This window comes from Sciurus carolinensis, chromosome 1 (assembly GCF_902686445.1).
Source record: "Sciurus carolinensis chromosome 1, mSciCar1.2, whole genome shotgun sequence".
In the NCBI taxonomy this organism is placed as follows: domain Eukaryota; kingdom Metazoa; phylum Chordata; class Mammalia; order Rodentia; family Sciuridae; genus Sciurus; species Sciurus carolinensis.
Window position 1 is genome coordinate 167,411,369 of NC_062213.1, and position 25,963 is coordinate 167,437,331.

A 25,963-nucleotide genomic window follows, 5' to 3' on the forward strand; every position below is an offset into this window, starting at 1 on the left:
ATTAAGCCTCACTATATTCAAGGTATTTGGATATGCATTGAAGGGAACACAAATATGAATCAAAGTTAAACCTTATTGGTGTAAAGCCTTTTGAGAGCATCAGTGCACACAAGCAAATACTACGAGGAATCCCAATACATGAAACTAAAAAAAGCATCATGAAATAAGTTATGTTGAGGTAGATATGGAGGAAGCACTCATTTCTGGTAAGGAATCAAAAAGCGCCAATGAGAGCACATGAGGCAGGGGCTTAGAGAGGATTTAGACAGGAGGAAATGACAATGGGGCTAAAAAGGAGAGGGGATTCCTCCGGAAGGAAAGTGTAACTAAAACAGGAGACAGGGCTGGGGTTGTGGTTCAGTGGTAGAGCACTTGCCTCACATGCAAGAGGCCCTGGGTTCAACCCTCGGCACCAAATGAAAATAAAACAAAGGTCCCAGCACCACCATAAATGAATGAATGAATGAATGAATGAATGACTTGATTAAAAAAAGGTATTGTGTCCACCTACAACTAAAACAAAATACTTTAAAAAAGCGAGAAGGGGGACAAAAAAGTGGGATGAATCCATAGACAGAGGAGTAAGAATCTGAAAAGTAGTAAAATATAACATTAGAAATTTGCAGTGAGACTATGGAAGACCTAGAACGCAAATACAAAATGAGGACCTTGTTCTAAGCTTAGATGCTATCTGCTCCAGCATTCAGGGACAGTGATCTATTTCCTCTACCAGATAGGGAAAATCATCTGAGAGATCATTCAAATGGTACCGCATGAACCACAATTCGTAGAGACCAGATCCCCTCACTTGGACAGCTGCAAGAACTTATAATGCCTGGCAAGAGAGATGAGATATGCTTCTGCTATGGAAAATGATTTTTTTTCTCCATCTTGATAAACTGCTCTTTAGAAATGCAGAAACATCCAGAGTTTTTTTCTTTATATAATATTTCTCTAAAGTTATGAATGAATTTAATCTCTCATGCTACACAAATAGTTTTGGGTGCGTGTGTGTGGTGCTGGGGATTGCACCCAGGGCTTTACACATGCCAGTAGAAGTGCAAGTGCTCTACTACTTCTTTACCAAACCACATCATACTTTATCATACTTTCAATTACATTTAATACCAAACTTATTGTTCCCTAAACCAAAGCAAACTTCAGCCATATCAATATTGGTAAGTCTATTTTATTCACACACAAAAAAAATGTTTATTTGTATTTGCAGAGCTGGGGATCCAACCCAGGGGCTTCACACATGCTAAGCAAGTGTTCTACCACTAAGCCATATACCCAGCTCCCATAAAATACTTCAGTAGATCTGGCTAACTTCACTTAATTTTATTTTATTCTTTCATATTTTCTTTAATTTTTTTTTCTACCAGGGATTTAACCCAGGCGCACGCAGCCACTGAGTCACATCCTTAGCCCTTTTTCATATTTTATTTAGAGACAGAGTCTCACTAAGTTGCCTAGGGCCTCAATAAATTGCTGAGGCTGGCTTTGAACTCTTGATCCTCCCGCCTCAGCTTCTGGAGCTGCTGGGATGACAGACGTGCACCACCACATCCAGCCCTGTTCATATTTTTTCAGATTCTAAAGAGTGAACAAATAAATGAACACATAAGAAACTCAGGGTTAAGTGAATTCATGTTAATAGATTAGCAATTCCTAAATTACACAAATTAGTGCAATGGTCCTATTATCCTCTTTCTCAGACCAAATTCCAAAAATTTTTTATTCAAATTGGTTTTACTTTAATCCATGTGCCCAAAGCAAGAGAATCTAGATAGGGCACAGTGGCATTTGCCTGTAACCCCAGGAACTCTGAAGACTAAGGCAGACCCTCCACCTGAGATACACAGGTTTGAGCCCATACTGGGCAACTTAGCGAGAAAGTGTCTCAAAATAAAAAATAAAAAGGGCTGAATATGTAGTTCAGAGGTTAAGCACTTGCTTAGCATGAGGAAAGCCCTGGGTTCAATCCCCAGTGGAGGGAGGTGGTCACAATTAAGCACTTAAGCATGTTTTCTTTTCTTAATGAGGGCACTTGACTCATTATATAAAGCAGATAATTTGTTCACCAAACACACTACAACAACTTATCTAATTGAACAAATTTTTAAAAACTGCCTTTCTGGGGTATAGTTACCTTTAAAACAGCAGGCATGCTTACATGCATTGAAAACGTCTCTGTGAAGAGCCTATAAAGAGCTTCCTTCATAAAACATGACCTATTCCCATATCGGCTCAGTGCTTCAGAAATCTGACCCATACTGGCTCCTCCAGCAACCTGAAAAAGAAGCACATGATTAATAGGTTTTTCTGGTCACCCCCAAGCCTCCAATGTTTGAAACAGTTTAATAGGTTGCTTGATGATATGTTCCAGGTGGTTTACAAAGTTGTTCTCATTTAGCCATAATTTAATAAACTAATGTTTTCAACCTCACTTTTACATATGGGATCAAAGAGGTAAAGTGGGCTGCTAATTTAACAAAGTAATAAAATAGAGGCATCAAAATTAAATACTGCCCAGCACAGTGGAGCACACCTGTAATCCCAGCAGTTTGGGAGGCTGAAGCAGGAGGATCACTAGTTCATAGCCAGCCTGGGCAATGGCAAGGTGCTAAGCAACTCAGTGAGACCCTGTCTCTAAATAAAATACAAAATAGGGCTGGGGATGTGCCTCAGTGGTTGAATGCCCCCAAGTTCAGTCCCTGGTACTCAAAAAAAAAAAAAAAAAAAAAAATCAAATACCATCTCCCTATAACTATAGTACAATTGAGACTTCAACTGGGTACAATCCCCAGTAACACAAAACAAGAGAAAATAATTAATATAATGGGTTACATGTAATTTTTTTAACAATTGGTAATCATGAATGCATAACGTTTCTCAAATACTTTTAGACATAGACAAAGACAGGAAAAAGGTCATGTAAAATAATATGAAAAGGCTAGGGATATAGTTCAGTTGGTAGAGTGCTTGCCTAACATGTGTGAGACCCTGGATTTAATCCCCAGTAAAACAAAATAGAAAAAGATAAAGGAATTGAAGGTGGGGGGCGGGAGGGTGGCGGGTAAGAGAAGAATGAAGGAACTTTGGACTGTGTAGAAGGAAATGGGGCAGGAGGGGTAGAGGAAGGAAAGATAGTGAACTGAGACAGACATCATTACCCTATGTACATGTATAATTACACAAAGAGTGTGAATCTACATCATGCATAACCATAGAAATGAAAAGTTGTATCACACTTCTGTACAATGAATCAAAATGCAGTCTGTAAAAATTTTTTAAATGAATTAATTTTTAAAAAAAGGAATTAATTTTTTGAATAGTATTTTTTTGTTTCTTATTTATTTAGTATTACAATTTTTCCATGCTACCACTGAATACTACATTTCAAACAGTCTATATGTAGACTTTTGATCTGGAATATAATGGTGATTCTAAATCACCCCTATTCCTAACACCCTCATATCCTCTCTTCAAACCATAAAATCTACAAAAAATTTAAACAAACTGGGCATGACACAGTTATAGCATTACTGGGTAGTGACGGGAAAAAGGAAGGAAATGGGAGAGGGGAGATTAAGGATCCTGCAAAATGAAAAGAAAAATAAAACCTTCACCATCCTACCATGACAAATAATATCATCATCCATTAGATCTCACTCCACTCCACTAAACTGTCAAGAGAGTGCTTTTGAATTAGGAACCTGGTCAACCAAATGCCAGAAAATGAAAAGATTGAAACGAATTCCATATAAAACATTCCTGAGAAATCAGAAAAACACAAACCTACATATTCTGGCTGAGAAAAATTCCTTCCATAAACCAAAAACAAATCGGAAGGAAATTCTACCACAGCACAGTACTCCAACACACATTTTGGTATATGAAAAAAAAAAAAAAAAAAAAAAAAAAGGTCCAGGCACAGTGGCACACTTTTAATCCCAATGACTTGGGAGACTGAGGCAGAAGGACCAAAACTACAAGGTCAGCCTCAGCAACTTAGAGAGACCCTGACTAAAAATAAAAAATAAAAATGGCTGGGAATGTAGGTCAGTGGTAAAGCACTCCTGGGATCAATCTCCAGTGCCAAAAACAAACCAACTAACCATGAATATCAGAGAAGTAAAGCAAGGGTTTATTAAACTCTGGAAAGAAAAAGATAAAATTTTATCAAATAGGAAGACTAATTTAAAGAGTACACAAGAAAGAATAGAGATGAATAAAAATTTAGTAAGGGGAATAGCATGGTGGTGCTTGCCTCTAATCCCAACAATGTGGGAGGCTGAGGCAGGAGGATCACAAGTTCAGGGCCAGCCTCAGCAACTTAGTGAGACCCTAAGCAAATTAGTGAGACCCTGTCTCAAAAAAATAAAGAGCTGGGAATGGGGCTCATTGGTTAAGTACCCCTGGATTCAATTCTGAGTACCTCCCCGCAAAAAAAATTTAGTAAGAGGGAAATAGCAGGGAAACTGACTTCTCCCCCTCCACACACACACCAGTACTGGGAATTAAGCCTAAAGGCACGTTACCACTGATTTTGTGTCAGGGTCTCACTATGTTCCAGAAGCTGGCCTATATCACTTGCAATCCTCCTGCCTTGGCCTCTAGAGTCACTGGAATTATAGGAATGTATCAAATGCACCCAGCCCAAACAAGGAAAAGAAAAAAATTTTTTGGCAGTGCTCAGGATCCAACCCAGAACCTAATGAATGCTAGGCAAGCACCGTAACACTGAGCTACATCCCCAGTCCAAACAAGTACAAACTTAAAACAGAAATCAAAAGCAGAAAAAGGATCCACGGTATCATTATGGAAGAAAATCAAAGAATATTCAATCTATATATACAAGTTTCTGCAGGAAAAATGAACTAATACTTGAAACTACCATCCTAGAAAACTCTTTTTTTAAAATAGTTGTTCAAACACCTTTATTTTATTTATTTATATGCGGTGCTGAGGATCAAACCCAGTGCCTCACTCATGCTAGGCAAGCGCTCTTCCACTGAGCCACAACCCCAGCCCTAGAAAACTTTCTGGATAGGTTCATGATGTATTTCAGCATGTGCACACTGCTGGGTTCATCCCTAGTACCATACACAAACACCTGAAGAAGAAAATGTGAACAGTTAGTGACTCTACAAAATACTTTGCATAGCCAGGCAAGATGGTGCATGCCTGTAATCTCAGATCCTTGGGAGGCTGAGGCAACAGAATTACAAATTAAAGATTAGATAGCCTGGGCATCGTAGTGAGATCTTGTCTCAAAATAAAAACATGAAAAGATCTGGGAATATAGCTCAGTAGCAGAGCGCTGCTCTCCAGGGTTCAACTGCCAGCATCAAACACACACATACACACACACACACGCACAAAATGCACTTCTGAACATATACATTTAAATATATTTTTGCTTTTCAAAATAGCACCAAGGGCTAAGGATGTAGCTCAGTTGTAGAGTGCTTGCCCAGCATGTGCAAGCCTCTGGGTTCAATCCCCAGACCAAACAAACAAACTCTGAGAAGTTATAAACTTATTCTGGCAATGCTCAAAACATATTTCTTTTTGGTGTTCCTAGGAGTCAGGCCTGGTGGCACACACCTATAATTCTAGCTTCTTGGAAGACTGAGGCAAGAGGAACAAAAGTTTGAGGACAGCCTGGACCAGTTAGCAAAATCCTGTCTCAAAATTAAAAAGGGCCATGTAGGCAGTGGTGCAGCAACACTGGGTTCAATCTCTAGGACCCCCCCGCAACCTAACACACACACACACACACACACACACACACACACACACACACACAAAAAAAAAAACCTGCTGAGTGCATTTGATGGGCAGATGATCAATACGGTTAGCACTATTTGGGGCCAAGGTGTGACTAAAAGTGCAGTTTATTTTTTTATTTATTTTTATTTTTTATTTTATTTATGGGGGAGCACTGGGAATTGAACTCAGGGCCTCCTGCATGCATAGACAAGAGAATGAATATGCAGTCTTCCTGCCTCAGTCTCCTAACTGGGATTACAGGTGTGTACCACCAAGCCTGGCTATCCTCAGTTCTTAAGAGAGGTGAAGAGTATATATTTCAAGTCACAAAGACCTGGGTGCAGGTACCAGATTTACAACAGGATGGTTCATTACATGATGGGGGTAAGTAGCTAAATCTCCCTGAGCTTCCCGTTCCTCATCTGTAAAAATGAGAGGATTAAAGAAGAAAACAATGTGCAAGCATGACACCTCCACACAGGAGGCACCTGATGAATGGCTGTATTACTATCGAGCTGGACTAGGAGACGTGGGGGCAGAAACTGCATCTTAAGGTGATATCCCCACAACTTATCACACAGTGGGTACACAATGATCATTAACTCTTAATCTTAAGGATTTTGTTGTTGTTATTGTTGTTTTGGCAACTAACACCAAGTATAGGCTCTGGTGTACAGCAAGAACTTAACAATGTTCTGAACAAATGAAACAAAACTTATTTTTAAGAACAAACCCTCAAGCCTTGCTTTGCAGTAAAGAAGTCAGAATAACCAGCATCTGTAGCCAAGAGTCCCACAAACTGCATTGCGGGCCGCTGCCGTATAAACTGCTCTACCGCTCCATCAGTGATGCAACTGCCTCCAGAAATATCCAGGGATACCACCTTTGGCAGGATATCCTTCTGCTGTAGCAGATGAAAAGCTAAGTCTGATTTGAGTTGCCTGTGATCGGAAATATCAAGGTGAAGGAGACATTTAAGTTCTCTGATGACTCCAAGAATTTGTGGTTTGGTCATGGTCAGGCATTTCAGGTAGTGCATTGTGAGAGACTTGAGTCGATCCTTACAGTTAAGGAGTGCAGAGATGTTCGTGACCAGAGTATTGGAGATGTCCAAGTTTTCCAGGTTTGGTAACTGAGAAACATTAGCAAGGTCTTCAGTGTGAAAGCAAACATTGAAAACACTTAAAACGCGAAGTCCAGTGAGCTGACCAAAGGACAGTCGTCTTGAATCTTGAGGAACGCTTGTTGAGTCTAACAGGAGGCTCCGGAGGTTTTGCTGGATCCAGCTACTGCTGCAGAGTCCACTTAAGATATCTGGGATTGGAAGGTCAGAGTGCACTCCAGTGGCATCTATTTCAAGGAGTTTATGATGGCAGAAGGCTTTTATGAAGGCAGCCGCAGAGATTTTAGCTTTTTGGATATTGACCATCTTCAGGTTCATTTGGTTGCCTCGGAAAATACTTGCTGTTCTATCAGTCAGCTTTCCTGTAAGATAAGCACAGCTGGCTTGTAATGATAATGAGATCTCATGCCATTCCAGGATACAATGTGGGAATGAACAGATGCTAATAAAAATAAAGACTAAATTTACCACTCACTCTGTGCTAGAGGCATTGTTTTAAATCCTTTACTAAGATTATCTAATTTACTCTTGCACTAACACTATAAAGGAACTACTATTATTACTATTATACAGATGAGGAAACTGAAGCTTGAAGAGGTTAAATAACTTGCAAGTTTAAAATACATGGCAGGTTAAGACTCCAGAGACTAAAGTGTTATAAATAACCTTATTCACAGAAATAAAAAATGAAACCAAAGAGGTATATAAGTAACTGACATATAAATGTAAATAACTTTTTGCTGACTGATCACTTTTTTCCCCCCAGTACTGGGAACTGAACTCAATTGAACTGAGCCTCCCCAACACCACCACTTTTTTTTGAGGCATAATCTTGCTAAGTTGCCCAGGCTGGCCTTGGATTTGTCCTCTCAAACTCCTGGGCTCAAGCAATTCTCCTGCCCCAGTTTCCTGAGTAGCTGGGACTACAGGCATACCCGTTGTTTTACATAGTAATTTTACTGCATCTTTTATATATTTAGATATATAACCATTATGTTACAATTACCTTCAACACTCAGTTCAGTAACATGATATATGGTGCATATCCTAGAAGCAACAGGCTTTACCATCAATGTTTGTGTGAGTAAATTATGATGTTCACACAGACTTTTTTTTTCTTTGATACTGGGGGTTGAATTTAAGGGCACTCTGCCACTGAGCTACATCTCTAGCCCTTCCTATTTTTCATTTGAGACAGGGGCTCACTAAGTTGCCAAGCTGGCCTCAAACTTGTATTCCTCCTACCTCAGCCTCCCAAATTGCTGGAATTACCAGTAGGTACCACCATTCACAGCTGGCAGATACCTTTTTTAGAATGTGACCATTGTCAAGTGAGGCATGGCTGCAGTCAATAGAGTATGTAAACTCAGATAGTCTGGTTCTAAAGCCAGAGCTCTAAACCTTTAATCCTTACTGCTTTAAGGGGAAGCCAAATAAGTAGAAATCAATAAGCAGCAGCCACTGAGGATAGAACAAAATAGAAAGAATGCCATGATTCAGCAGTCCAGAGAAAGAACATAGGACACAGGAGACATTTGGATACATGGTTCTGAAGCTCAGAATAAAGGACAAAACTAAAAACTCTGGGGAATGAGTAATAGTAACTAAACCAAGGAAAATTACCCAGGAAGTATACAGAGTAAGAAGGGTATTCAATGCCATGTATATTTAAAAATAACATATTAAAAATACTTTAAAAAGAAGGTATTCAAGATAAACCTTCAGGAATAAAAATACGGTATACATAGAAAAGCAGAAAGCCAATTGTGGAACAGATCAGGAAGCAAGAAGAAATCAGGAAAAAACACTAAGTCAGAAAAGACAATGACAACAAATGAACAAACACCACAATTCAAACCTACAAGAATTTCTGTTTTTTAATGGGTGTTTGCAGTGATACTCCATCTAGGGTCAACACAATCATAACAACAACCAACCGAACTTTAAAACACCACGAACAAAAGCACAAGGAAACAAACACAGCCTAAATCTGATCAAACAGCCAATTCACACAATACAGGGATCAGAGAAACAGGTCAAAATCAGAGCACAGTTACCAATGGCAAAATCCAGATTGCATGAAACTCTACTGACAAGCAACTGGTTTCTTTAAAACAGACACTCACAGTTACACATGGTGGCAACATGCCTGTAATTTCAGTTACTTGGGAGGCTTAGGCAGGCAAATCACAAGTTCAAGGCCCTGTCTCAAAATAAAAAATAAGAGTAATGGGATGCAGCTCAGTGGTAGCACCTCTGGGTTCAAGCCCTAGCAAAGAAAGAACGAAAGAAAAGAAAGAAAAGAAAGAAAAGAAAGAAAGAAAGAAAGAAGGAAGGAAAGAACAATCCTCAAACTTGTAAGAAAACACCACCACCACAAAACAAAAAACAAACAAAATCATAATAATCAACGCTATCTTGAGAAAAAAAACAAAAAAAAACACAAAGCAAGGGTCATTACACTACATGATTTCAAATAAACTACAAAGCTATGGCAAGCAAAACAATATTGGGATTAGCAGTACAGATCAGTGTAGTTAACTGGCCTAGCAGGCTTGAGGTCTAGGTTTAGATTCCCCAGGACCCCAAAAACCAAACCAAACCAAACAAACACACTCGTATAACAACAGACAAAGAGACCAGTGGAATAGAATGGAGAATCTAGGACTCAACACACACCATCTATAGCTACCTGACTTTGCATGAAAGAGCTAAGACTATGCAGTGAAGGAAGAACAGTTTATTCAATAAAATAGTGCTGGGAAAACTGGATATCCACATGCAGAAAAATAAAACCAGACCCCTAACTTTCACCAGTTACAAGAAAAAAGAAAAAAGAAAAAAAAAAAAAAAAAAAATGGATTAAAGACTTACATGTGAGACCTGAAAATATAAAAGTACCAGAGGAAAACAGAGGAAATGCTTCAGGACACTGGAGGTATAGGAAACAAAAGCAAAAAGAGACAAACGAAATTACAACAAATTAAAAAACTTCTGGGTTCAGCAAAGGAAACAAATCCACCAAATGGGAGAAAATATTTGCAACTATATTTCTGAAAAGGTGTTAATATATAAAGAACTCAAAACACTCAACAGCAAGAAATAATAATTTGGGCTGGGGAGATAGCTCAGTTGGTAGATTGCTTACCTCACAAGCACAAGGCCCTGGGTTCAATCCCCAGCACCGCCAAAAAAAAAAAAAAAAAAGAAAGAAATAATAATTTGATTAAGAAATGGGCAATTATGGGCTGGGGTTGTGGCTCAGTGGTAGAGCACTTGCCTAGCATGTGTGAGGCACTGGGTTTGATTCTCAGCACCACGTATAAATAAATGAATAAAATAAAGGTCCATCAACATCTAAAAAAAATATTAAAAAAAAAAAAGAAAAGAAATGGGCAATAGCCAGGCACAGTGGCATATGACTATAATCCTAGCAACTGGGAAAGCTGAGGCAGGAGGACTGCAAGTTCTAGGCCAACTTCTGCAATTTAGTGAGACCTTATCTCAAAATAAAAAATAGTGTTAGACCATCCCCAGCATCAATCTCCCAGTAGCATACACAGAAAAAAGGTTCATACGTATAATGTAAAGAATAGGAGGTAAAACTACAGCAACAGCATTTTGAAAAACAGAGGATGGACAAGTGACAACTTAATTTTTCCACTTTCTTTACCTGGTAAGGCAAGACCAAAATGAACTTAGAAGCAAAACAATTTCCGTCATAGTATCCCAGAAAGATTAAGACTCAACTTCCATACAAATTTTAAAAAATGGGAATAATTTGAAAGAATCAAAATAAGAATTATATGTAAAGGTGCTTTTCAAATACTGAAAAACTGCCATACAGTAGACAATAGAGGAACCATGTTACCTTGCCAAACCATCATCTCAAGGAATCGATCAGCTACTTCCTGAGGGAAACTCCAATGCTCTGGAAGGCACAGTGTTCCATCAGGTCTTTCAGAACACAATTCTTCCAGATTAGCAATCAGGACATTCATGCAGATGTTGGCCAAAGAATAGGGTGATGCCTCCTCCTAGCAAACAAATTCCAAACTTTGTTAGAACACATCAGCAAATATTCAACATAAAAGGGTCGCCATACATATAGCTTCCTACACTAATAATGATTTTGTATGTAATAAAACCACCTTATTCCAACTGTTACTGAATGCAAGATTTTAGTTATTGTAACTCCTATCTTTGAAAAAATTAAGTTCTCTCAGTCCTTCACTTACCATCTAGACTATGCCAGCCGCTAATAATACATAAATAAATGGGTAAGAGCTCCAGTCCTTTTGGAGCTAACAATACAGTGGAGAATAAAACCAAAAACATCTCCCAATTTCAGAGTAGTATGTGGGATATTTTTAAGCAGAGATCACACAAGTCATCCATTTAAGATACATTTTTTAACCTATTATTCTGTGACAGAAAATAAAAAGGCCTATTCCCACTCTCAAAAATGTTCACAACCACGACAAGGGGGTGTACTTCGGTGACAAAGCACTTGCATGGCATGCATGAGGTCCTAGGTTTCACTCCCAACAGAAAAAATATAAATAAATTTATGGTGTGTGTCCACAGTCCCAACTACTTGGGAAACTGAGGTGGGGATCACTTAAGCCCATAAGTAGGAGACCAGTCTAGGCAACATAGTGAAATGCCAGTTTTTTTTTTTTTTTTTTTTTTTTTTTTTGGTGCTGGGGATCAAACCCAGGGCCTTGTGCTTATAAGGCAAGCACTCTACCGACTGAGCAATCTCCCCAGCCCCTGAAATGCCAGTTTAAAAAAAAAAAAAAAAAAAAGTGTTCATAACCTGAAAGGGTTTACACTCAAAGGTGCTATAAAAAGGGTAAAGAACTGAAAGAGAGGTGAAATTATAGAGGCACATGGTCTCTTTCTCATGCAAAATAGGTTGATATGGCGCTATACATTAGACACAAAGAAGCTGGGTGTGGTGTAATTCCAGCAGGTTCAAGGTTCAAAGCCAGCCTCAGCAACTTAGTGAGGCTATAAGCAACCTTGTGAGACCCGGTCTCAAAATAAAAAAAAAAAAAAAAGGGCTGGGGATGTGACTCAGTGGTTGAGTGCCCTTGGGTCCAATTCCTGGTACAAAAAAAAAAAAAAAAAAATCCACCTTCATCTTTACATGGCCTTCTTCCATGTCTGTCTCAAATCTCTCTCTCTCCTTGCTTTAATGTATTTTTAATATATTCATTTATCAGACAGAGCTGGGTATCAAACCTAGGGCCTTGAATGTGCTAGGCAAGCACTCTACCACCAAGCTAAACCCCCAGTTACCTTTCATTATAAGGTTACCACTTATAATGACATTTAGTTGATTTGGAGTTCACCCTAAATTTAGATGACCTCATCAAGATTCTCAACCAGGTGCAGCACCCCTGTAATCCCAATGGTTCAGGAGGCTGAGGCAGGAGGACTGTGAGTTCAAAGTCAGCCTTCAGCAACTCAGCGAGACCCTGTCTCCAAATAAAATATTTAAAAAGGGCTGGGGATGTGGCTCAGGGTTAAGTATTCCGGAGTTCCATTCCTGGTGCAAAAAAAAAGATCCTCAATAGCAACTATAAAGACTCTATTTGCAAATAAGGTCAAATCCACACGTACCAGGGGTTGGGTTGCAGATATATTTAGGGGGGAACCATTCAATCCACCACAGCATATGTCCCTACCTCTCTCTGAAAAGTTACCCTAGGCTAGCTGTGTCCCCCAACCAGTCCTCTAAAACTCAGCCCCCTTTTCTTCTGTAAAGTCCTCTGGGTGGTAAATTGCTCTTATCAGGCATGGAATACTATATGACTGTATTTCCATTCGTCACCCTTATCATCAGTCGGTTAAAATCCCTTTGGATTATCCTTATTTTGAATGTGTCATTTGTTTCCTGCTTGCAAATGGCAGAAATAAATTTCTAGTCATCTCCTCCTTTCTACCTCACTATCAGTTTCAAACCCAAGTCACTACCACTTTACCTAGCATACTAAATCTGCAAATCAGTTTCCCACTTTCACTTCTAATCCTTTTACCATCTATCTACCCAGAAGACAGCCTCACCATTGCTAAAGCATAATCATGCTTATAACGGTTATAACTAAGAAATATTTCAATAAGTATGAGGTTAAAAAAAAAAAACTATTGCTGTAGGCAATCAACAATTAAATAGAAAACAGAATTTGTGTAAATTACAACAGCATTTTTAAAATACCAAATACAGAGCTGGGAAAGGTGGTGCACACCTGCAGTCCCAGCTACTCAGGAGGCTGAGGCAGGAAGATCATGTGGACAACACAATGCACCTTTTAAAAAATGTATGCATCTCAAATATAGGGCCTAATAAGGAAGAAAACAAAAATGTACACAAAGTGGCACCTATGAAGTTCAGCTCACACTGAACTGTAAGCAAACATGAGCAGGCTAGGGAGATAGCTCAGTCGGTAGAGTGCCTGCCTTGCAAGCACAAGGCCCTGGGTTCGATCCCCAGCACCAGGGGGGAAAAAAAAATATGAGCAGGAAAAATATTCCAGTCAGAACTAGTACAGAAATAAATGAAATTATCTAGGTGCCGTGGCACCCTCCTGTAATCCCAGCGGCTAAATATGCCAAGGCAGAGGATCTCAAATTCAAAGACAGCCTCAGCAATTTAGCAAGGCCCTAAGCAACTTAGTGAGACCCTGTCTCCAAATAAAACATTAAAAGGGCTGGGGATGTAACTTAGTGTTTGAGCACACCTGTGTTCAACACCCGATACCAAAAATAAGAAAGTGAATCAATCTAAATACCAGGGTCTCCAACTTCCCACATCAGTAAAATGGAGATTAGCAAATGGCCACAGAAGACCAGAGGTTAAGGATTACTTCGGAAATGCGATACTTCACACACAGTTAGGCGCTACATACACGGTTTTTAGGTGTAGTTTGATAGACCCCAGGAGGTGGACACCTGCAATTGCGACAGTCTGGTTCGGGATTCCAGCGCCCCCAGCCGGACTCAGCAGAGGCCTCCCCACGGTCCCCAGGCCTACGCGCGGGCGAAGGGTCGGTCTCCGGTGAACCGTCCAGGGTGCACGCGGAGGTGCGCTCAAAGTTTGGGGGTGCAGGGCTCACCAAGACTACCTCGCCAGGGCAGCGCCCTGCCAAGACCCACGTCCATGCGGCCTTGGCTGGTGCAGGTGAGAGTCGGAGCCCGGGGAGGGGCTGGCCTAGGCGCCGCCTCGACTGCGCAAGGTCAGCGCGCCGGCCCGCGGCTGAGGCGCACGACCCGGCTCCGGCGCCCAGTCCGCCCTCCCCGGGACCGGGCTGGGGCTCGGCCTCTGGAGACTTAACCGGCGCGCGGGCCAGACTCCCCGAGCGCCTCTGCTGCACCTCCGACGGACGACGCGCCGAGGCCGGCTTCCCCGCCCCCCGGTGCTCACCTGCACCACGCAGCAGCCCGAGGCATCCTTCTGGGCGTCGGGAGGGACGAGGTTCCGGGGCGACAGCCCCGGGTGCAAGAAGTGGACCATGGCCACCCCTGCCCGTGGGGCGTCGAGGAGAAAGCGGGGTTGACCGGGGGTCGGGATCCCGCGAGGGCCGACTTCGATCCGCGGTGGGCGACTGCGGGGCAGCACTGACTCCACCCGCCTTGCCCCGCCGCGGGGCTTTTGAACGCCGGGCGAGGCGGCGCGCAGGCGCCCAAGGAGGTCGACCGGCCGCAGACCCCGCCCTCAGAACGGCCCTGCTCTGCCCCCACCCGCACCCGGCCTCCACGCCCCCTGGGGCCCAACCGTCCTCCCCCAGGACAACCATACAGCTGCCCGCCTGTTCACCCAACTCCTATGCACCCGTCAGAGGCCCGCGACCCACAAACACACAGCCCAATGCTGTATGGTACATTCCTTTCGCCCCTCAGGGCGTTTCCAAGGAACAGCTCAATGGAATTGTGTAATAGAATTTATAGTTTAAATGCTTTAATACATTGAAATATATTCTCAAAGACTTACCTCTAGAAATCTGGCAACAGTCCTGTTTCAACTCCTAGAGACATTGGGTGAATAAAATCTCAAAACCACTTCTGGCCAGGCGCAGTGGGTCACGCCCATAATTCCAATGACCCTGGAGGCTGAGGCAGGAAGATCACGAGGTCAGCCTCAGCAATTTAGCAAGGCCCTGAGCAACTTAGTGATGCCCTGTCTCAAAAGTTAAAAAAAAAAAAAATTGGGGAATGTAGCTCAGTAGTAAAGCACCCCTGGGTTCAATTCCCACTTTAAAAAAAAAAAAAAAAAAAAAAAATCTGCCATGTAAGCATACAAAACAAATACCAAAAATCTAGGGGGGGAAAATGATTGAACTTTCTTCTTACTTGAAAAGTACTGGGAAGACCCTTATATAACCTGCTCCAGGAAAGCAACCCAGTAAATTAGTATACTTTAGCTAATTTAAGAAAAAATATGTCCTGAAAAAGGAAATTTCTTACAGTATAAAGCTTGCAGTTTGCTGTGGTGGAATACTAGCTCAGCTGTCTATTAATCTGAGAACCTTAGTCAAGATTCTTGATTTATACTGAGGCTTAACGTCCACATCAGTAAAATGAATTGAGAATGCTTTTATCTCAGAAGGTTAATGTCAGGATTAAATGAAATAATGTATGTAAAACACCAGAATGCTTGGCACAGAGCAAGTCCTTTCAAATGTTAAAATTATTTTTCATGTACAAATAACTTTGCAAAATGCTTCCCTTTCACAATTACTCTTCCTCTCTTAAAGGTTTGGTGTCCTCCATTCTCAAACTTCAAACACCTCCTCCCTCATCCACACTCACTTTTCTCTTTTACTGAGAAACCAAAAACTCTCAAGCTCCGCCTCTTGTGTGGGGAAGCATTCCTGTCTGCAGATGCTCTGCCTTCCCCTCCCTCCTCTTATAAACTATGTGTACTCTTCTCTCAGACCCACCTGGTGGTCCTGTGCTCTAAATTCCATCATCTCTGGTCTGCCACACTCAAAGAGACATCGAGCAACAGAATCTTCATGTCGTTTTATTAGCTCATTTTCCAGAAGAGGAAACGGATGGGTTTTTGGTCTGGACTTGGGTGTTTTGTTTTTCCAGTACTGAGGATTGAACCCAGTGGCTACATCTTCAACCCTTTTTATCTTTTATTTTAAGAGAGGGTCTCTGTAAATCGCCCAGGCTGGCCTTGAACTTGTGGTCTTCCTTCCTCCACCAAAGAGCTGGGATTAGCACCACCACACCCAGCGAAATTTAACAGAACTTTGAATACTGAGAAAACGTCCTAACAGCCCGTGTGTTATTTTCCTCTACTCAAACAGAATGTTTTCTAAAGGAAAAAATCATGTGTTGCTCTGTGATCTTCAACAAGTCTTTATCTCTTCATGAGCATCAATCTTCTCACTGTTGAAATGGAATAAGTTTGGGTATCTGAGGCGCTCCATCACTCTATCATTCTTTGGAGCCTACCTTTCCTTTACCTGATATATTCAATAGGTTTTCCAGAAACATTTACTTTTTCCTCTTTTAATGTATTCAATAGGTTTTCTAGAAATATTTACTTTTTCCGTGTGTGTGTGTGTGTGTGTGTGTGTGTGTGTGTGCGCGCGCGCGCGCTTGCTGGGCATAAAACCCAAGGGTACTTTAACACAGAGTTACATCCCTAGATTGTTTTTTTTAAATTTTTTGAGATAGGCTTTCTCTAAATTGCTAAGGATCTCACTAAGTTGCCAAAGCTAGCCCCAAACTTGTGATCCTCCTGCCTCAGCCTCCCTAGTAGCTGGAATTACATGCATGCACCACTACACTGGGCTATTTATTGAAATTAATAAATTAAAAATTAAATAAGATAAATTATATTTAAAAAATAAAAGACTAGCAATTAAGGTTTGTGATTTGCAGTTGGGGGGTTTAACTCAGTGGCAAAGGGCTTGGATTCTATCCTTGGCGCTGCAAAAAAAGCGCGGGATTTGTGAACTGCCCACATCTATGTTTATTGGTCTTCCTTTACTTCTCCCATTCTAAGGACTAGTAGTAAAACCTTCATTATGGAAACACCCTGTTTAGGAAGTGGATTAAGGAACAGGAACCACAGAAGAGTAGGGTAGCAAGCCTTCTGCACAGAAGAAGTTCAGCCTGAATTTAGGAGGTTTCTCAGGCCTTGCGTATGCTAGGCGGAACCTCTACCACCGAATTATGGTCCTAACCCTTTTCATTTTATTTGGAAACTTGGTCTTGCTAAATTGTCCAGGTTGTCTGGAACTTGCTGTCCTCCTGCCTGATCCCTCCTGCTTCAGCCTCCAGAGTAGTTAAGATTAAGTAGTGAACTTTTGTTTTTTTTTTTTTAAGACTTTGGAGTTGCATTTAGTGACAAATAGAGAAAAATTTTTAAGGGACTGGGCTTGTGGCTCAGTGGTAGAGTGCTTGCCTAGCATGTGTGAGGCACTGGGTTTTATTCTCAGCACCAATAAAAATAAATAAATAAAATAAAGGTCTATCGACATCTAAAAAGTATACTAAAAAATAAAATTTAATAAAGCGGTAATCATTAAATTGAGCAATAATCAAGAGTTGTTCAAGCAGGAGTTTTTTTAATTTTTAGTTTTTTTTTTGAGACCTCATTAAATTGTTTAGGATCTTGCTTAATTGCTGAGGCTGCCTTGCCTTAGCCTTCAAAGGCCTGTGCCACTACTCCCAGTGAGGGCAAATGTTTATACTAAGGAAAGCTCCTGATCAGCAAGCAAATGCTATATCACTGACCTACACTGACCTACATCCTCAGCCCCAGTTGTTTTTTTTTTTTCTTTCTTCCTTTCTTTCTTTCTTTTTTTTCTTTTTCTTTTTTTTTTTTTCCCCTTTGTGTGTGTGTGTGTGTGTGTGTGTGTGCGCGCGTGCACGCGCACGCGCATGCATGCTGGGGATTAAATCTAGGGACCATGTACCACTGAGTTACATCCCCAGCTCTTTTTATTTTGAGACAGTTTGGAGAGAAGGTCATGCCCTGCTCTGAGTGACTCCATGTCGTATAGACCAACAGTTCTCAGACTATGCCTGAGTTACTCCATTTTGTAAAGCAGTGATTTGCCATGAGTTACTTCATTTTGACTTTTAAGTGCCGAGGCAGCATAACTCTACACGTTGTTTGTACAAATAAACCACCACCATCTGTATGGCACAACCCTAAGGCACAAACTGATAATTAAATTAATTGTGCGAATAAAAATGACCACCTGTAGGCTTATCAAATTAATCGGAAGCACATAGATGATGGGTGTATCAAACTCAATTGGAAAAAAGCAGGCACATGAGTTTATTGGGCATACCAGACCATTGAATGAAGCAACCCCCTTACTTGGGGCCATAAAGGAGGAAAACACCACAAGGGGACCAGCTGGTACCCTGATCCTATCACCTGGTCACTCATCGTGAGCCTTGCCCAGGAAAACCAACATAGCAACGAAAGTCCAAATCTCTGTCCTTGGGCTTTAGCACAGTACAGCTTCTCCTGCCTGTGAGGACAACACACAGCCCACTCCCAGTTGCCATCTCAAGCTGATACTCCAGACTCACACTCTGAAACTGTTGTCTGGAACTTGGCCTAGAACAATTCCTGGTCTCTGCATCCTCAGTTCTTAGGCTGGTTTTTCTTCTTACCCAACCACATACAGTGACTCTTCTCTGTCTTCTGCTCTCTGCCTTTGTTCTCTGTTCAGCCTCTGGAACCCCTGTGGCTGCCTTCACACTTTCTGAGCCTTTCTATAACCTGTGAAGTGTGATATGTGGCTTGAATATTACAGATGTTAGAAATTAAGATTGTAATAAAAGAACTTGACCAGGCCATGGCACACCCCTGTAATCCCAGCAACTTGGGAGGCTGAGGCAGGAGGATCACAAGTTCAAGGCCAGCCTCAGCAACTTAGTGAAACTCTGTCTCAAAATGAAAAATGAAAAGAACTGGGGATGTTGCTCAGTGGTTAATTATACCTGGGTTCAACCCCAGTAACAAAAAATTTAAAAAAATAAAAATAAATTTGAAAAATAAAAGAACTAGTGTTTGCCTGGCTTATAACTACCAGGGGACCCACAAATATTCAGTGAACTGCCACTGACAAAAGCAGTGTAGCATGTGAATTTATTATTATATAATTTATTATTATACAATAAATTCTACACACCTGTAATCCCAGTGGCTCAGGAGGCTGAGGCAGGAGGATTGTGAATTCAAAGCCAACCTTGGAGCCGAAGAAATGGCTCCTTTTGGAGAGCGCTCGCCTTTCATGCCTAAGGACCCCGGTTCAAATCCCCTGCCGGGAAAATGAGAGGAAAAAAAAAAAAACAAAACTTCAAAGCCAACCTCAACAAAACTGAGGTACTAAGCAACTCAGTGAGACCCTGTCTCTAATTAAAATACAAAAAAGGGGGCTGGGGAGATAGCTCAGTTGGTAGAGTGCTTGCCTCGCACAAGGCCCTGGGTTCAATCCCCAGCACCACAAAAAAAAAAAAAAAAAAAAAAAAAACCAAAAAAGGGCTGGGGATGTGGCTCAGTAGTTGAATGCCCCTGAGTTTAATCCCCAGTACTCCCCACCCCAAAAAAGTCTGACATGAAAAGACACAAACATTTTTGGTCCTTTAGACTATGTTAAGGACATAGTTCACTCATGACAGACAGGGTCTCACTAAGCCCGAACTGGTCTCAAAATTATGATCCTTCTACCTTGGCCTCCCCAGTCACTGGAACTACAGACCTCATCTTCCTGCCTCAATCTCCTCAATCGCCGGGATTACAGGTGTGCACTACAACATCTGACTTCAGCTAAGTTTTTTTTAATTTTGAGACAGATTTTCGCTGAAAGACCCTCCAGGGTCTTGCCTCAAATTTGCAATCCTCCTGCCTCAGGTTCCAGAGTACCTGTCATTACAGTCTTGTATTGCCCCACCCTATTGTTTACTTTTTTATATGAGATGGGACTTTTTTGCGGGGGATACCAGGGATTGAACCCAGGGGCACTTAACCACAGAGCCACATCCCAAGACTTTTTTTTTTTTTTAATGTTCTTCATTTTTTAAAAATTTATTTTTATTGTAAACAAATGGGATACATGTTGTTTCTGTTTGTACATGGAGTAAAGGCATACCATTTGTGTAATCATATATTTACATAGGGTAATGATGTTTGATTCATTCTGTTATTTTTTTCCTTCCCCCCCACCCCTCTTTTCCCTCTATACAGTCCCTCCTTCCTCCATTCTTGCCCCCCTCCACTCCCCATTATGTGTCATCATCCACTTACCAGCGAGATCATTCGTCCTTTGGTTTTTTGAGATTGGCTTATCTCACTTAACATGATATTCTCCAATTTCATCCATTTGCCTGCAAATGCCATAATTTCATTATTCTTTATAGCTGAGTAGTATTCCATTGTGTATGTATGTGTATATATATATATATATATATACCACAGTTTCTGTACCATTCATCAATTGAAGGACATCTAGGTTGGTTCCACAGTGTGGCTATTGTGAATTGAGCAGCTATGAACATTGATGTGGCTGTATCTCTGTAGTATGCTGATTTTAAGTCCTTTGGGTATAGGCTGAGGAGTGGGATAGCTGGGTCAAATGGTGGGTCCATTCCAAGTTTTCTAAGGAATCTTCACACTGCTTTCCAGAGTGGCTGCACTAAGTTGCAGCCCCACCAGCAATGTATGAATGTACCTTTTCCCCCACATCCTCTCCAACACCTATTGTTGCTTGTATTCTTGATAATCGCCATTCTAATTGGGGTGAGATGGAATCTTAGGGTAATTTTGATTTGCATTTCTCTTCCAAGACCTTTTTCATTTTTTATTTTGAGACACGTTCTCACTAAATTGCTCAGGACCTCACCAAGTTGCTGAGATTGGCTTTGATTCTGCATTCCTCCCGCCATGCTGCTGGGACTAGAGGCATGAGCCACTGCCCCCTGCTGAAGAGATTTTTTTTTTTTTTTTTTTTTTTTTTGGTGGGGGAGTACCAGGAATTGAACCCAGAGGCACTTAACCACTGAGGCCTATCCCCAGTCCTTTTTTGTATTTTATTTAGGGACAGGATTTCGCTGAGTTGCTCAGTGCCTGCTAAATTGCTGAGGCTGGCTGTGAATTCCCAATCCTCCTGCCTCGGCCTCCCAAGCCACTTGGATTACCAGCGTGGTATCTTGATATGTTCCCCAGAGTAGCCTCAAGCTCACAACCCTCCTGCTTCAGTCTCCCAAACACCTGGGACTACAAGTATTCTCCTCTTCACCTGGGACAAAGAAGATCTTGGATCAGGTTTACATACTGGCTCAATAAAGGGTAAATGGTGCTGAAGTCTTTAAAGAATGGAAAGTCAATAGGTTTTGTTTATACAGTTGGATTTTTTTGTGTTGTTTTGTTTTGTTTTTTAATGTCTTGGCATTCAAGGTCAAATCCTTCCCAGAGTGAGGATCTGTGACAGCTGACTATGTAAAACTCTGTCAGATAAGAAATCTTCAAATAAGCTCTATTTATTGTGGTGCTGGGGATGGAACCCAGAGTCCCACACATGCAAACCACACTGACTACCTATAAGCTACACCCCCAGCAGGTTAATTATTTCTTCCTGAATCTTCTGTAGTTCAGATGTTTTCACATTAATTTTTTTTGTTGTTTTTATTGTTTTGGGGATTAAATCCAAGGATGTTTTACCATTGAGCTATGTTCCCAGCTTTTTTTGTTTGTTTAAGTTCTGAAGTTCTTGCTAAATTGCTGAGGCTGGCCTCCCACATTCAATCTCCTGTCTCAGCCTTCCGAATTGCAGGGATCACAGGGATGTGCCACCATGTTCTTCTGAAGTATCAATACCAGCTTGAAAGGTTTCAGCCTCATTTCAGGGACAAATTTTTCTTGTCTGCAATATCTAATGTTTAATGTAGAAGCCCCTACAATAACAACACTGAGGTTGAAAATCATAAATTTGGGCTCTGTTCTTTGAGAAAGGCAAAAAGTGTGTACGGGAAGGTGAGATTGGCTTTAAATTGTTAAATTCGATTCTTCCCCTTTTAGCACAATAATGAAGAACAGAGCCAGGCATGTTGGCACAAGCCTGGAGGCAGGAGGATCTCAAATTTCAGGCCAGTCTTTGCAACTTAGAGAGATCCTGTCTCAAAATTAAAAAATAAAACAAAATAAAAAAGGCTGGGATGTAGCTTAGAGATAGAGCACTTACTTAGCTTACTTAAGGTTTTGGGTTCAATCCCCAGTACTGCAAGAACAACAAAAAGGGAGCACAGATTTCAGAGCCTGATATAACTGAATTGAATGTATCACCTCACAATTCCTTTATCCATGAAATGGAATAACTTCTTTATAAAATCATCGTAACACATGGTGGGGGCAGGGGGCTTTGCACATGCTAGGCCAGCATTCTGGCACTAAGTTGTCCCTCCAGCCCTTATTTTTTTGAGACAGGGTCTCGCTAAGTTGCCCAGGCTGGCCTCCAGCAAATGATTTTGCTTTTTTTGTTGTTTTTGTTTTGTTTTGTTTCCCTTGCCATTTTAGGGGCTCAGGCATACTAGATAAATACTCTACCACAGAGCTACACCCCCAACCCAGTTGTAGGTTAAATCTTGAAGTTCCTCTATTGGCTAACTGCCTGACTTGAGACAAGTCATTTGACCCCAGCATGGTTTCCCTCATCTGTAACATGGAGGATAATTATCCTCCTTCTCAAAAAGTTTGGAGGGTATTTGGTTCATTATTCATGATCCTTCCAGGTTTGAAGGGCTTTAAGACTGAATTGCTTATAGCAGATGTCAAAATTGACTTCCACACGTCTCTGTTCTCCTTGTGAAAGCCCCGCAACTGCTACAAACTCTGGGACTGGGGCTGTCCCATTCCATCTACAGCAAAAACAGCCCTCTGCAAGTAGCACTAGTTGCTGATCATGAAAAATGAAGAATATGAAATTTTATACAGTTTCTTTTGGTCCAAATGTGATTTCCTTCTTCTTTGAGTCATTGTCCTACAATGGGCATCAATTTCAAGGACATACTGCCATGGCCCAATCGAATCTTTTTTAATTGTGTAACTATGAATTCTAAACCATGAGGCATTACATCTTTAGGTCATTTGCACACGGTTTTGTTTTGTTTTTCCTTTATTATTTTTATGTGGTGCTGAGGATTGAATACAGTGCCCCACACATGCTAGGCAAGCACTCTACCACAGAGCCACAACCCCAGCCCCGCACATAGTTTTTACTGTGGAATGCACTCAGGGTGGAGGGCAAATGCCTACTGACCTCTTATTTATTTTTTCAGTTGGTAACTGAAGTTCTGGCCCAGTTATAATAGATGGAAATGCCAATATCTTGTCCATTTTCAGCTGCATTGCAAATCTTGCATTGCATACGGGTCATATTTCTACTCTTAGCATGTAAAATAAAAGCAATTTTCATATCTATGTTTCAAAAAAAAAAGACTGAATTGATGAGATCCATGATTAATCAGAAAATATGTTAAGTAACCCTTATTTTCCATATTCAAATATGATAATCATGTTCTAGAGACGTGGCTGTAAACAGTTCCTTTTATAACAAGTATCAAGGTAATGTGATGGAAGAGCCAAGATTCACTGCTGTGTTTTCTTAGCTCTTAGATTCGTATCCCAGTCTGGAAAAGACATTCTTCAGAGGCTGCACTTGACTGTGCCACTGCAAAATGACTTTAAATAGCTGTCCTGCTGTGTGCACAGAAGCCATTCACCTGCAACATCTAATTAGGGGTGCCCTGTGTCCAACCCTGATCCAAAAGTGGGCTTATGGAAGCTGAAAGTTCTCATGCTTACTCCCATCCACGACCTCCCCTTTCATAGACTTGAAACTACATGAAGACTGCGTTTAGGGGGCTGGGGAGATGGCTCAGTTGGTAGAGTGCCTGCCTTGTAAGCACAAGGCCCTGGGTTTGATCCCCAGCACACCTCCCCGCCCAAAAAAAAAGACTGAGTTTAGAGATTGCATTAGAATCTTAAATTATGAGACAAAATGATTCAAGTGATTCCATATGGTTTCTGCCATTCCCCTCCTCAGTTTGAGAAGTTATGCAGACAGATCAGTCCATTGTACTTTTGTGATGCAGACTGAGAATGGGAATAGGAACTAGAAAGGTAAAGGAGAAGAAAGGAAGATTGTCACCAGGTAGGTCAACATAAAAAAAAAAAAAAAAAACCTGAAAGTGTGGGAAGAAGAATGAGGAAATCTTTTTTTTCTTTTTCTTCTTCTTTGTTTTCGTGCTGGTGTTTCCAGGGTCTGGAAAGCTAAGCTTGAACCCTACCACTCAACCTCCTTTCTTTTGTCTTTTTCTTTTTGGTACTGGGGATTGATCCCTGCTACTCTCTACCATTGACCTACATCTCCAGCAGTTTTGTTTTGTTTTGTTGGATACCTGGGATTGAACTCAGGGGTACTCAACCACTGAGCCACATCCCCAGTCCTATTTTGTATTTTTTTTTAGAGACAGGGTCTCACTGAGTTGCTTAACACCTCGAGGTTGCTGAGGCTGTCTTTGAACTCAGGATCTTCCTGCCTCATCCTCCCGAGCCACTGGGATTACAGGCAAGGGCCGCCTTGCCCAGCATCCCCAGCCGTTCTTTTTATTTTGAGACAGGATCTCACTGAGTTATCCGAGGTAGCCTCGAACTTGCACTGTCTCACTTTCCCATGTAGCTGGGATTACGGATGTGCATCACTGCCCTCAGCTTCTCTTTTGTCTTTTTTTTTTAATGTGATGGCTATGTACAACTCAGATCAACAAATTATTTGATTTTGGTTTTAGTGTATTATACCAGGGCTTGAACTCAGGACCCTTAAGTACTGAGTCACATCCATTTTTATTTTATTTTTTTTCCAATAGCTTTATTGAGGTAAAATTGAAGTACAATAAAATGCACATACTTGAAGTATGCAATCTGAGTTTTGACATTTTGTAACCAATCAATATAAAAAGCATTTCTATTACTTTTTTTAAAATTTGAAATCATACAGTTTCCTGCCTGAATTACTACATTAGACATCAATCACCTTAAGATACATAGAACCTCATCCCCACATGTCAACTATTTTAAAAATAAAGAGCACACTAATAAATATCTCAGATCAAGGCAGAAAGCACAAGAAAAGTAAATATAAAGTGTTTTGATAATTAAATATCAGGATTTCTGGGATAAAACAGTACTCAGATAAACGTTTATAACAAAGTATTTGTATCAGAAAGAAGCTAGAATAACAATCATTACTTTCAGATTATGTAGTAGGAAGGAAAAAGTACCAGTAGGAGCAGAAATATATGAAATAAAGAAGAAATAATTCTAAATTTTATAAAAATCAAACAAGTCTAATCAAGAAAAAAGCAAGAACACAAAAATTAATAGCAATGGAAAGGGAACTATCAAAATAAACCTATAGATGCTAAAAAAATATTAAGGTAATATTAGAATTGCATGCCAACATATGTGATAGCTTTCATAATATGGTCTATATTAGAGAAGGATCTGTGTGCTGCTGAGAAGAAAGTGAAATCAGTCATTGGGGGTCTTTGTACTTAATTAAAATGTAGCAGGATGAAAAAAAAAAAGAAATCAGTCATTGATGGAGGAAATATTCTATATTTCTGTTAAGTCTAAATTATCAATAATATTTTTAACATCTATAACTTTTTTGTGAATTCAATATCTTTTTTTAAATTAAAATATTTTTTATTTTTACAGACACATTTTGATTCATTGTACACAAATGAGGTACAACTTTTCATTTCTATGGTTGTACACAAGGTAGATTCACACCATTCATGTAATCATACATATACATAGGGTAATACTGTCTGTTTCATTCTACTATCTTTCCATACCCCACCCCATCCACCCCTTTTTCCTCTACACCATCCAAAGTTCCTTCATTCTTCTCTTGTCCCCCCATTAACCTCCCCCCATTATATATTGTCATGCACTTATCAGAGAAATCATTCAGCCTTTGGTTTTTTGGGCTTGCCCTATTTCACTTAGCATGATATTTT

The 25,963-nt window shown here is 40.7% G+C and overlaps 1 protein-coding gene across 1 annotated transcript in view; it reads right to left on the reverse strand.

The window, feature by feature from the left end:
• Window positions 1–14,494, reverse strand: part of Zyg11a (zyg-11 family member A, cell cycle regulator) — a 56,595-nt gene extending 42,101 nt beyond the window's left edge. Inside the window, exons 1-4 of the mRNA XM_047544402.1 lie at window positions 14,331–14,494; window positions 10,773–10,938; window positions 6,512–7,263; window positions 2,153–2,293 (exon numbers count right to left, since the gene is read on the reverse strand). Coding sequence (XP_047400358.1) covers window positions 2,153–2,293; window positions 6,512–7,263; window positions 10,773–10,938; window positions 14,331–14,420 — 1,149 coding nt within the window. The 5' untranslated portion in view covers window positions 14,421–14,494. The remainder of the gene's footprint in view (window positions 1–2,152; window positions 2,294–6,511; window positions 7,264–10,772; window positions 10,939–14,330) is intronic.
• Between the last annotated feature and the right edge of the window lie 11,469 nt (window positions 14,495–25,963).